At 45.0% G+C, this 13,485-nt stretch overlaps 1 protein-coding gene across 1 annotated transcript in view; it reads left to right on the forward strand.

Annotated features, from left to right (window-relative positions):
* LOC122393926 (synaptotagmin-7-like) overlaps positions 1-13,485 on the forward strand; it is a 220,442-nt gene that overhangs the window by 111,037 nt on the left and 95,920 nt on the right. Inside the window, 1 exon segment of the mRNA XM_043390406.1 lies at positions 8,401-8,510. Within this exon segment, the coding sequence (XP_043246341.1) occupies positions 8,401-8,510 (110 nt within the window).

A 13,485-nucleotide genomic window follows, 5' to 3' on the forward strand; every position in this document is an offset into this window, starting at 1 on the left:
TTTACAGCACACATGCACCAACTTGACATGATTTTATAGAGGATGTAATCTATATTACTATTTGAGGAGGGTGCGTCTGTCCGTTACCGAGGTCCCGACTTGGTGGTGCTTTGCGTGGACTGCAGGCCAGACCGTTGCACCTAGCCCGGTGAAATTTGCACAACTCATAGATCAAGGATGCGCGACGTGCCTTTGAGGGGTCTGGGCTCGATCGGGTCGATAGGGAGCGCGTGGTGCGTGCTCAAAAAGTGCAAATTCGCGTCATAGACTTTACATGTATAAATCGGCGTGCGAAATCGGGCGAAAATGGCTAATTTTGGCCGACACGGGTCCAGTTCCCGTGCAATATCTTGGTGACCAGGGATCCGACCGGCACGGGGAAAACAGCATCGTGTACAGAATTGAACGGGCTATTGAATGGTGTGCAATGCAGAGGATAGCACGCGCCACGTGCACCGGAGAGGGCACTTTTATTGGAAAAATTGCGGTTTTTGAGGGATTTTGGAATTAATTTTATTTTTAGGTGACCGTTAAATGGAGCGAGTTGAATCAACGCCTATTTGCAAGAGAAAGGTACCGCCTCTCATATAAAAATTATGAAAAGCTGATTGATCCAAATCAAGGTGGTGCAAATCACAGGAGAAAATGGTGTTTGTCAATTTTGTGCCACTTTATTAATCACACGGGGTTTGCTGCATAACCTGATACCTTTGGCAATTGAATATGGTACCATTGGATAGAGCATTCAATTCTGTCCAATATTCACTCTTCATTTTTGCATAATTAGCAACAGTATCCTTAAAAATGTAAATGTTCCAAACCATTACATTGTCATTTTTAGCGAAATTCATCGATGGCCCTCAAAAGACTTCACGCCAGTTTTCGAATCATTCTAAAGTAGAACGCATGATAATACGACACGGGCACCTCGATGCGATGTATCTTTTTGTTTTCTTACAAAATGCTTGGCCGTCAAAAAGCAATCGAACGAAATGGATATTTACCAACCAAATCGACACAGACCAACCCACGGGTCAAAAAATCCCCCCTTAGCGTTGCGGAGCACGCGGGTAACCCTAGTGTTCTTTCTAATGGTGTTTGCGATTTGTCAATAAAATGAATACTTTTGGACTTATAGACATTTTAAGTTAGGGGTTCCAAATTTTTTGGATCACCCTGTATAGTAAGACACAATAAGACACAATAAAATCGACAAAAACGGATTAAAACCATTCGCATCAAACACTGGACATGAGATTAAAATTACATACCAGTAAGGGAAAGATTGTAGTGCTTCGCTGCACGGAATAAAAAGCTATGGCGCGCAAACTGTGTGCTAACACGGGGCAACTGAAGCTGTCCGGTGTCAGTTGCCCTAGTTCGGCGAACAGATTCATCCGACCGCAGGACAAGTTTACTGCGCAAGATCTCAGGCGCATTTGACGCAGTTAGAAGGCGGCGCACAATGGCAATATCGCTGTCTCGGAGCACATCATCTACCAGTCCCCATCCGAGCTCGTGTAGCACGGGGGTTATGTGTTCACGGCGGCTTATTCCTGAAATGACACGGGCTCCAAAGTTCATAACTTTTTGGACGCGCTTCTTTTGGGTTGCACTGCAGCTTCCCCATACACTAATGCAGTATCGCACATGCGGGAAGATTAGTGCACTAGGGAAGATTAGTGCTTCGATCAGCAAACGTTTTGTGTCTTTCGGGATTCTGTTGCGCATTCTAGCAAGGCCTACTAGAATCATGTTACACCGCTGAACGATTGTAGTGACATGCTTGTCCCACGCCAGGTTCGGGTCGATGGTGACGCCCAGGACCTTGACACTGACAGATGCACAGTGGGGATTTTTCCGATCTAGCGCCTATTAATTCAAAAAATATTTTTTGGATTTTTGTTTATTTTTTTGTGTCAGTAGGGCTAAGAAATGTCTAAATTTTTCATATATGGCATTGTTTTATCTGTATGTCCACAGCAAAACTAGGAAAAATGCGCCCAAAGTTCACACTCATGCGTGATTACTCAATGGGCTCAGCAAGGCCCGAAAGTATAGCTCAATTTCATTGTCCTGTCCTGTTGGTTTTAATCTTGCGAGGTCTTAAAGTTGCATATCGTCTAAAAGGCACCTTTATTAGGAATCGAATGGCAAACAGAAAGTATGCCACAACCTTACTAAGGTCACAAAAATGCCCTTTACAAAAAACCCTTACAGACACCATATTGAAGGAATGGTATTCTAAATAAATGTAGGAAATCAACAATGTTCTCCACACTTTTCCACTCCGAAATATATCCTATCGACTTCGCCACTTTCTTCTGCACAAGACAACGCCTAGTTTGGCTGCCGAAACTTGCCTGAACACGGAATATTCACATTAGAGTATCTTAACACCCCACTCGAGGAGCGCTAGGGCAAACAGCACGATATAGGCATGTTCCGGACATAGGCGAATAATTTTACTTCGTGATTTATATGATGCATATTTTCTGAGACACATTCATTAGGAATAGGATGACAAGCGTAAATTATACATACCGTAACCTTATTAACCATCGCACTTGTGGGGAGGGGGAGGGGGAAGGGTCGGATAAAACCCCATGGTTTTCCGCAAATTACTCGCGCAAAAAGCGGCCGATCGCGCCGAAACTTTCGGTACCCTCGAGATCATCAATTTTACATCTAACCTAAAAATTTCATGACTCTGACCCAACTGACCTTTGACCTGTGGCATATTTCTCGAGACCATGTTTGGCCGGAATCGCGATTCGGCGTATGCCAGCTCACAATATCCGCGGTTTCCAGTCTTTTTGTGGTTTTAAACGTTCAAATATGTGAAATGATGTTGGTGCCATGCATAATGGTGGGAGTCAAGGTCACGTGAAGGTCAAGTCAAGGTCATTGACCTTTTGATGACCTTGGTTCACTTTTTCGAGTTTTGCTTGTTTCTAGGGTAGTTTTTGGTGCTGATTTCGATTTTAGCAGCCATTTGAATATTTACGAAGTAGTTCTAGTGCCTGCGTTCCATGTTACGAAGCTATCAGTAGTAGGTGACACTTCTATGGATGGCCGGCAGGACGCCTACTAATTGATCTAACCTGACCTGACCCGACCTGGCCTAAATGCATAAAGACATCGTCTGTGATCAAAACTAACATGAAATTCGTGAGCAGCACCCCAATATACCCCGTAACACCCTAACTTTGCGAAGTTTCAAGAGGTCTCGATTTCCCAACTTTAGTTGGGTCATTAAACTGACTTGGAAAGTCAGCTTATGACCTTGGACTTTGAAATTGGATATATTCGGCCTAATTTCGTCATAGGCAGCACGCTTGACTTTTCCGCGAAGCTCTAGCTTGATCAGGGGCCAAACGGCTGAGCGGGGTGTCCAATTGAACCCCCTATACTATGTTGATTATGCACATTTCCTGAATCAGTATCGTGGCAATTGAAAACGAACGCGAATCGTAAGTTCTTAAGGTTATCAACGCAAACAAAGCGATTGTTGACAAGTTCGAACAGAGCGTTAGTACACTTACTTGTTGACAATTTGTAAGCTAGCAATGCCCAGTCAAAGGCTAGTTCATCAACAAACCAAGGGTTGGTGAACCGACAAGGAAACGAATATGCCTATCCAGAAGTTGGTAGGTCCACAAGGCCCAGACTAGTACTCAACAAGGTGACGCCTATGCGAATTGGAACCAAACTTGTAGACAAACTGTTAGTTTGCTGGCCAACAAGTCTGGGGTTGGTGAATCGACAAGGTATCGACAAGGTGACGCCTACACTGTAAACCAAATCTACAAGTTGGCTCCTTGTTACAAGTTTGGTTCCAATTCGCATAGGCGTCACCTTGTCGATACCTTGTCGATTCACCAACCCCAGGCTTGTTGGCCACCAAACTAACAGTTTGTCTACAAGTTTGGTTCCAATTCGCATAGGCGTCACCTTGTCGATACCTTGTCGATTCACCAACCCCAGGCTTGTTGGCCAACAAACTAACAGTTTGTCTACAAGTTTGGTTCCAATTCGCATAGGCGTCACCTTGTTGAGTACTAGTCTGGGCCTTGTGGACCTACCAACTTCTGGATAGGCATAGTCGTTTCCTTGTCGGTTCACCAATCCCTGGTTTGTTGATGAACTAGCCTAGCCTTTGACTGGGCATTGCTAGCTTACAAATTGTCAACAAGTAAGTGTACTAACGCTCTGTTCGAACTTGCTCTTCCTTACAATCGCTTTGTTTGCGTTGATACTCGATAACCTTAAGAACTTACGATTCGCGTTCGTTTTCAATTGCCACGATACTGATTCAGGAAATATTTTCTATACGGACAGGTTATTTTTTGGCTGAAAGTGGTGCACAAAACCATGACTGGCATCAGTTATCGCTCATGCTCAAAGGCTTGCGCTGACAAGAAACGAAATACTGATGGGTTATATAATCAATGAATGCATACACCACATCCATTCGGAAGTTTCTGGAATCATTAGTATTTATTACGGCCACGTAATTAATACTATTGACTGGAGACAATTCCGAGTGCATATTTCCGAATGGATGTGGTAAATGCATGAGGTAGGTATACCCAGTAGGTATACCTATCGTGCACCGTCAGCATATAAGTCTTTGAAGCAAGAACTGCTGCGTATGTGGAAGAACATGGTTTTGTGCACCGCATCAAGCCAGAAGTATAACATGCCCGTATGACGAATATTTCCTTAACATTAAGCATAACAATCATGGCAGTTGCACGATCACGCAGATAATTCGAATAAATCATGATCGTCAACCAGATTAGCTTTTACAGCCCATATATGTCCATCAGTTAAGTTAAAAATACAAAGAGTTGAATGAAAGGCAAATAAATGTATTTATATGTAAAAAACACCGACCGCAAAACATCTGCTCATGTGTGCATGCACAGGTCTGGTCCACTTACATTGCGCGCGCAGGGGAAGGGAGGCGTCTCGACCGCGGGTATAGGCACGATTAGTGCGTCCCGCAGGCCAGAGGGGGCCTCACTCACAGCACGAACACCACAGTTCACAGATTTCACTTTTTACTGCACAAATGCTGGAACAGCCCTCGTCGCTGCTCCAGGCTGCACGGCGGCCGCGCGACAACTGCTGGTTCGAAACCGCCGCGCCGGGGCCCGCTAACAGCTGGCGGCGACCGCTGATTGGTCCGCCAAGTCTGACGTCATGGGCGCAGCTGACCATGTGTATGCTGACCTGCTGACCAGTACAAGTTAGGCGCCGGTTAAATAACCATGCGGCAACAAGTTTCCAAAACTGGTTAAGAAACAAACGTTGAAACAAATGTAGAGTTGGTCTGGATACTGAGAAGTTGGTGTGCATAGTAACTATTGACTCGTAATTGTCACCTGACAAGCAATGCACCAGACAACGGCTTGTTTAAAAAGTATCAGTTGGTAAACATACCAAGAGATGATTGGTTATATTACACAAGACTTGTCAATTTGGTTTACAGTGTACACTGTAAACCAAATCTACAAGTTGGCTCCTTGTTACAAGTTTGGTTCCAATTCGCATAGGCGTCACCTTGTCGATACCTTGTCGATTCACCAACCCCAGGCTTGTTGGCCAACAAACTAACAGTTTGTCTACAAGTTTGGTTCCAATTCGCATAGGCGTCACCTTGTCGATACCTTGTCGATTCACCAACCCCAGACTTGTTGGCCAACAAACTAACAGTTTGTCTACAAGTTTGGTTCCAATTCGCATATGGCGTCACCTTGTTGAGTACTAGTCTGGGCCTTGTGGACCTACCAACTTCTGGATAGGCATATTCGTTTCCTTGTCGGTTCACCAACCCTTGGTTTGTTGATGAACTAGCCTTTGACTGGGCATTGCTAGCTTACAAATTGTCAACAAGTAAGTGTACTAACGCTCTGTTCGAACTTGTCAACAATCGCTTTGTTTGCGTTGATAACCTTAAGAACTTACGATTCGCGTTCGTTTTCAATTGCCACGATACTGATTCAGGAAATATTTTCTATACGGACAGGTTATTTTTTGGCTGGAAGTGGTGCACAAAACCATGACTGGCATCAGTTATTGCTCAAAGGCTTGCGCTGACAAGAAACGAAATACTGATGGGTTATATAATCAATGAATGCATACACCACATCCATTCGGAAGTTTCTGGAATCATTAGTATTTATTACGGTCACGTAATTAATACTATTGACTGGAGACAATTCCGAGTGCATATTTTCGAATGGATGTGGTAAATTACCCAGTAGGTATACCTATCATGCACCGTCAGCATATAAGTCTTTGAAGCAAGAACTGCTGCGTATGTGGAAGAACATGGTTTTGTGCACCGCATCAAGCCAGAAGTATAACATGCCCGTATGACGAATATTTCCTGAACATTGACCATAACAATCATGGCAGTTGCACCATCACCCAGATAATTCGAATAAATAATGATCGCCAACCAGATTAGCTTTTACAGCCCGTATATGTCCATCAGTTAAGTTAAAAATACAAAGAGTTGAATTAAAGGCAAATAAATGTATTTATATATAAAAAAAACACCGACCGCAAAACATCTGCTCACCTGTGCATGCACAGGTCTGGCCCACTTACATTGCGCGCGCAGGGGAAGGGAGGCGTCTCGAACGCGAGTATAGGCATGATTAGTGCGTCCCGCAGGCCAGAGGGGGCCTCACTCACAGCACGAACACCACAGTCGCAGATTTCACTTTTTACTGCACAAATGCTGGAACAGCCCTCGTCGCTGCTCCAGGCTGCACGGCGGCCGCGGCCCGCGCGTCAACTGCTGGTTCGAAACCGCCGCGCCGGGGCCAACGGCGGGCGGCGACCGCTGATTGGTCCGCCAAGTCTGACGTCATAGGCGCAGCTGACCATGTGTATGCTGACCAGCTGACCAGTACAAGTTAGGCGCCGGTTGAATAACCATGCGGCAACAAGTTTCCAAAACTGGTTAAGAAACAAACGTTGAAACAAATGTAGAGTTGGTCTGGATACTGAGAAGTTGGTGTGCATAGTAACTATTGACTCGTAGTTGTTACCTGACAAGTAATGCACCAGACAACGGCTTGTTTAAAAAGTATCAGTTGGTAAACATACCAAGAGATGATCGGTTATATTACACAAGACTTGTCAATTTGGTTTACAGTGTATTTTCTATACGGACAGGTTATTTTTTGGCTGGAAGTGGTGCACAAAACCATGACTGGCATCAGTTATTGCTCAAAGGCTTGCGCTGACAAGAAACGAAATACTGATGGGTTATATAATCAATGAATGCATACACCACATCCATTCGGAAGTTTCTGGAATCATTAGTATTTATTACGGTCACGTAATTAATACTATTGACTAGAGACAATTCCGAGTGCATATTTTCGAATGGATGTGGTAAATGCATGAGGTAGGTATACCCAGTAGGTATACCTATCATGCACCGTCAGCATATAAGTCTTTGAAGCAAGAACTGCTGCGTATGTGGAAGAACATGGTTTTGTGCACCGCATCAAGCCAGAAGTATAGCATGCCCGTATGACGAATATTTCCTGAACATTGACCATAACAATCATGGCAGTTGCACCATCACCCAGATAATTCGAATAAATAATGATCGCCAACCAGATTAGCTTTTACAGCCCGTATATGTCCATCAGTTAAGTTAAAAATACAAAGAGTTGAATTAAAGGCAAATAAATGTATTTATATATAAAAAAAACACCGACCGCAAAACATCTGCTCACCTGTGCATGCACAGGTCTGGCCCACTTACATTGCGCGCGCAGGGGAAGGGAGGCGTCTCGAACGCGAGTATAGGCACGATTAGTGCGTCCCGCAGGCCAGAGGGGGCCTCACTCACAGCACGAACACCACAGTCGCAGATTTCACTTTTTACTGCACAAATGCTGGAACAGCCCTCGTCGCTGCTCCAGGCTGCACGGCGGCCCGCGCGTCAACTGCTGGTTCGAAACCGCCGCGCCGGGGCCAACGGCGGGCGGCGACCGCTGATTGGTCCGCCAAGTCTGACGTCAGGCGCAGCTGACCATGTGTATGCTGACCAGCTGACCAGTACAAGTTAGGCGCCGGTTGAATAACCATGCGGCAACAAGTTTCCAAAACTGGTTAAGAAACAAACGTTGAAACAAATGTAGAGTTGGTCTGGATACTGAGAAGTTGGTGTGCATAGTAACTATTGACTCGTAGTTGTCACCTGACAAGTAATGCACCAGACAACGGCTTGTTTAAAAAGTATCAGTTGGTAAACATACCAAGAGATGATTGGTTATATTACACAAGACTTGTCAATTTGGTTTACAGTGTAGGCGTCCATCTATGACTGTGCCCCGCATTGAAAGCTGTTCGCCTTTTGTTCGGTAGGGTACCCGGTTCACAAATTGCAGTCGCGTGTTCTCCATCTTCATATATACGACTACGATCGATTCTCCCGGGACGACTCCATAGGAGAGATACATCTGCCACTGGGCCAGGTAAGACGTGGATCGGGACGAATCCATGGGAGGGATGCGTCTGTCGCCGGGTCAGGTAATGCGTGAACCTGGACGCGTATTCGCCAACTGTATTGCACGAAACGGCCGACCAAGTAGCGCCATCTCTTGTGTGACGTCACTACCATCCAGGACAAGAATACATCCATTGAGGCTAGGTGTGACTTCAAAGTGCAAACAGCATTAGCATCTAGCAGGTCGCCGTAGCCGAGTGGTTAGAGTCAAACGATTTTTTTTTTAAAGAAAAAAAGCAGAACAAAAAACAAAAAATCGAACTTCAAAAAACAAAATGTCTCTGCGCTCTTCTATCTACATACCAAATTTTAGATCGATACTTCCTTTTCTGGCCAAGTAATAGCGAAAAAATACTTTGAAATTGATGACGTCAAATTTTTCAATCAGTTTTTTAGCAATTCTAGATCACGTAGCGCAAAACAAAGACCACCATTAGTCTCCCCGTGACGAGCTGCATCGAATCGATACCCATTTTATGCAACAATATCAAGTTTGGAATATGACCTTATTTCACCTGACCTTGACCTGACCTTCACCAGAACATAACCTTAACTGGTCCCAAAGGCTGCCTGACCGACATAATCGCATTTGTCATGTAAAGTGAACCATTAAGCATGGATCACATGATATTTTTATGATTTGACACTCAGCGACCTGACCTCTGTGACCTGACCTGGTTTCAGTGACCTCAGATAGCAAAATATGTGTTTTATGGACCATTCCCCATCGATGATTTTCAATGGCATGTATTTTACTCGATTTTACAACACATCTCTTGAAATGCCTATAAACGGTGAAAATTCGACACTTGACCTGACCTGTGACGTCATCGGTTGTACCGAGGTCAATGAAATTGGATCACAAGGTAGTTCCCCGTTGGGGCTATACAACGCCGTTTGCCGCTTGTCGCTATGTTGCGCGGTTCTCGAGATCTTAGGGGGGGAAAGCCCCCCCATCAGACCGCGTTGCTCGGCAGACCCCATCAGGGTGCTGGTTAACCCGCGCCCTGCTGGGGGTCCTGGATTTCCACGCCCTGCTGGGGGGGTGTTTGAACACCCCCCCCCCCTTGTAACTCGGCTCCTGGGCCACGTAGCGATACGCGGAAGGCGGCGTTCGAAAGAGCGTAAAAAATAATGACGAAATCACTTCTGTCAATATTTTGGTCAGGTCAAAGGTCAGGTCACCAGAGGTCATTGAAGGCAAAATTTCGCCGATTTCCAGGTCGAATGTCGAAAATTTCCAAGAAGCCAACGCATAACTCGGGAACCAATAGAGCTACAGCGCCGCGGAAAAGCGCATTCGATAGCCCTATTAACGCCCTTTCTGAGTAATTTCTCAGATTTGACCTAACGTCAACGGTTTTGCCTGCAGGGGGCAAAAACTGCAAAAATAGCCGATATTTTCGAAAAGTTTTTCTGCAATAACTTTTGACCCAAGCCTTGTACGAGCTTACTTTTACCGGCATCGTGTTCCTCTCGTCAAGACGCATCGAATGAACTATAACTTGACCTTTAAAGGTCAACTTGAAAATTTGACCTCAGGTCAAGGTCATGACCTGACCGGAAAGGGTCATGTTGCATATCAGTCGATCCGTATCGTCGAGCTGAACACATCTAAGGCGTTTTCATCGCTCTAGCATGCCTCTATCAAAAGTTATTTGCGAAAAACTGTTAGATACCATTCGTGACCTAAGATGACCCCAGGGCATAAACAAGTGTCACGGACACCATTTTCAAGTTCAGTGTGTCTAAACCACTTGTAATTCGGTGTTTGGGAGTGTTTATAATGTCTTTCATCCAAAAGAGGCGCATTTCAATTTTCTCCCATTGACTTATAATGGGGAGGTCGCAAAATTGACCTGACCTTAGGTCATCGATATCAAAATTCTGAGATATACACTTTGTACATGCTATTGCTCTTAGCAATCGCTGAAAGTTTCAAAGCGATCGGTCACTCGGTGTAGCTATGACAGACATTGACAGTTTTTATGAGGTGAGGTCACTTCAAGTGACCTGGTGACCTGACCATGAATGACCTTGGTCTGAAATTTTCACAACATGTGTAGAATTGATGTATGATAAGGTGTACCAAAAACGGCGGCGCTCCGCGCCGCCGTTTTTGAGATATTCGCGAAAAACCACAAGGGGGGTGTTCAAACACCCCCCCCCCAGCAGGGCGCGGGTTAAGGCACACTGCCAGCCGCTGCCAGCGCATTTCGCGAGCTGACGTCACACTTGTGGTAGTGTTGGAGCAATGGGCTTGTTGATGTTTCCATGGAAACCCAAATGGCCACGTGTGCCGGCAACAGCTTGCAGCGTGCCGTTGAAACGTGCCGCCCAGGTTCGCGGCCGGTCCCCCGGTTGGGGTGACCGTGACGGCGCCCCGTCACCCAGCTCCGTTGACGGCGTCCCGCGTCCGTGCACCCGCCCGGGATGGGTCGGCTCCCCGCTGTGCCCGGGCGGCGAGCTGGGGATCCACCAGTGAGTCGGCTCCTTTGATTGTCTCGGGGTCGGTCATGTCCTATAGCGTCAGACATTCGGAAACGAGCGTTCCGCTGATGACGGACTGAGTTGAGATGGGATGGCAGCACAGCTTTTGTCGCTCCAGCTCCTTTTTCTCGGTGCCAACAGCTTCTGTCGCAGCTAATAAAACGAACGTTTGAGTGTATTTTGTTGCCCGGTTGTGGTGGGCGTAATTGAGCGTGATTGGCCTTGAGCTGTCCTTGTGATGTGAAAGGGTCACCCTGGCCCTGCATAGTAATATTTGGTGTGATTTGGTTAAATTAGGTTCAGAATTGAATATTTTGTATGATTGATTAAATTAGGTTCATGGTTGATTGTTAATAGTTTTCAGGCTGAGTTGCATTAGTTGCTCAATTCATGGATGACTCAGCGACGCCACAGGAGGTCCGCCAATGGGCCGGGCTAGGGCAAACCGATGACGTCACAGGTCAGGTCAAAGGGGGGCCAGCCTAGGTTACGTTCTGGTGAAGGTCAGGTCAAATTAGGTCAAATTAGTTCAAATTTCAAAGTTGATATTTTTGCATAAAATGGGTATCGATTCGATGCAGCTCGTCACGGGGAGTCTAATGGTGGTCTTTGTTTTGTCCTACGTGGTCTAGAATTGCCAAAAATTGAGTAGTTTGTAAATTTAACATCATTTTGAAGTTTTTTTTCGCTATAACTTTGCCAAAAAAAGAGATATCGATCTAAAATTTGGTATATAGATAGAAGACGGTAGGTACTGTCATATATACACTTACCTAGAAGTTCTCACCTAGAAGTTAGAAGGAGAGGACAAGGAAGCAGGAAACCTCGTGATGCTGCCTCTCATCTTAAAGGGACCCTCCCACCTTCAAAAAAGTTTATGAATTGGCATGAAAGTGATGTCGCTCGGTTCAGAAAGAGCGAAAACGAATATCTACCAAATTTCACCGAAAAATATTCACTGGTTTTCAAGATATTAGACTTTTACTTTTGTTTACTTTTTGGGATCTCCGCTGTTCCTAGCGACTTTATTTGGAAGCAATAGTTTGGCAGCTGAAAGTGCGGCACTTGTTGCGCGCAAAGCAGCATATACCACCGCGTGCTACAAAACGTTTTAGTCAAACATTTAAAAATCGTTAGATATCTGCAGCCCAGGGCTGGTAAAGTGTTATGTCCTATTGACGTCGTCGGGGACACAGTACCAGTAAAAGTTCAAGTACCCGGGGTCAAAATTACCACATTTAGTAAACTTTTACAGTAATAAATAACTTTCAAATAAAGCAGAAACTAAACGCAAGTAAAAGATATCATTGAATCCACAACGTATATCCCCTTTAACAAGGACATAAAAAGCCCCTATACCTAATACATACCTACAACATGGTTATGAACAATTAGTAGCCACAACTCACTTCCGTTAACAGCAAAACTACCGTCGACAGTTGCTAACGAAAACTAGATCAAACTAGATGATCAAACACATACTAACAGACGCTTAGACACCGACCCCGCTGTCGGCTGTGCTATTTCAAGCGGGGTTGATTGACGACCAGTTGTAGCCAGCTATACGACTAGACAAACGACTAGATTCGGAACCGGGGTCGGACCGGTTGGACATGGTAAATTCATGCGGGGTCGATAGTTTCTAGCCGTCGTCGTTGTGAGCTACCGATACAATAGCGACACCTATTGCATCTGTTCGACGATCGTAGCGCCCCCTACCCTTTCCGGGTTCTTCGTCTGTTACGCTACCCGCTGACCGAGTGATGCCGTGACATTTAATTAACAAACTGGAAATTTCGAAGCGCGAGTCTGATAAGCAATTTAGTACATATGACTGCTCGTAAAAAAAAGAAAATATAGAAATGAAACCTAAGGAAACGCGCATCGTAGTTGCATGCAGCCTGCATACATGAATCGTAAAAAGGTCGGGGTCATTTTTCGCTCTCATTTTTTGGTCGGGGACGCAATTTGCTTTTTTACCAGCCCTGATCTGCGCTGACGTCACACATTCATAGGGGTATTCCTATGCATTAGCCCCTCTGAATCAAAATGCTGCAATTTTGAAATTCAATATTTCCGATTTAAGGCATTGCTCGATGTTGTGAGTGCCGAAACCGGTAATTGTGAGCCAGGGACCCCATTTTGGCTATCTCAACTCAAATCTAATGTTAGGTGGGAGGGTCCCTTTAAGCAGACGTGAAGTAGTCATACTGGTTTTTCAAGGATCCAATACTCTTGCAATTTATTATTTACCACCCATTGTGGGAGCTTATTCCATTCATTTACTATTCTTGCCGAAAAGAACCTTGACCTTTTCTTGCTCTTAAACCTCCCCTTCTTGAGTTTCAGGTTGTGTTCACGAGTCCTATGTCTGTGCGCCAATGTCTGAAGTTCAATAAAGTTATCTTGAATCTTGTCATATCCTTTTAGTATCTTGAAGACCTGAATCATAT

Source organism: Amphibalanus amphitrite, unplaced genomic scaffold, assembly GCF_019059575.1.
Source record: "Amphibalanus amphitrite isolate SeventyFive unplaced genomic scaffold, NRLGWU_Aamphi_draft 000563F_arrow, whole genome shotgun sequence".
Lineage (NCBI taxonomy): Eukaryota > Metazoa > Arthropoda > Thecostraca > Balanomorpha > Balanidae > Amphibalanus > Amphibalanus amphitrite.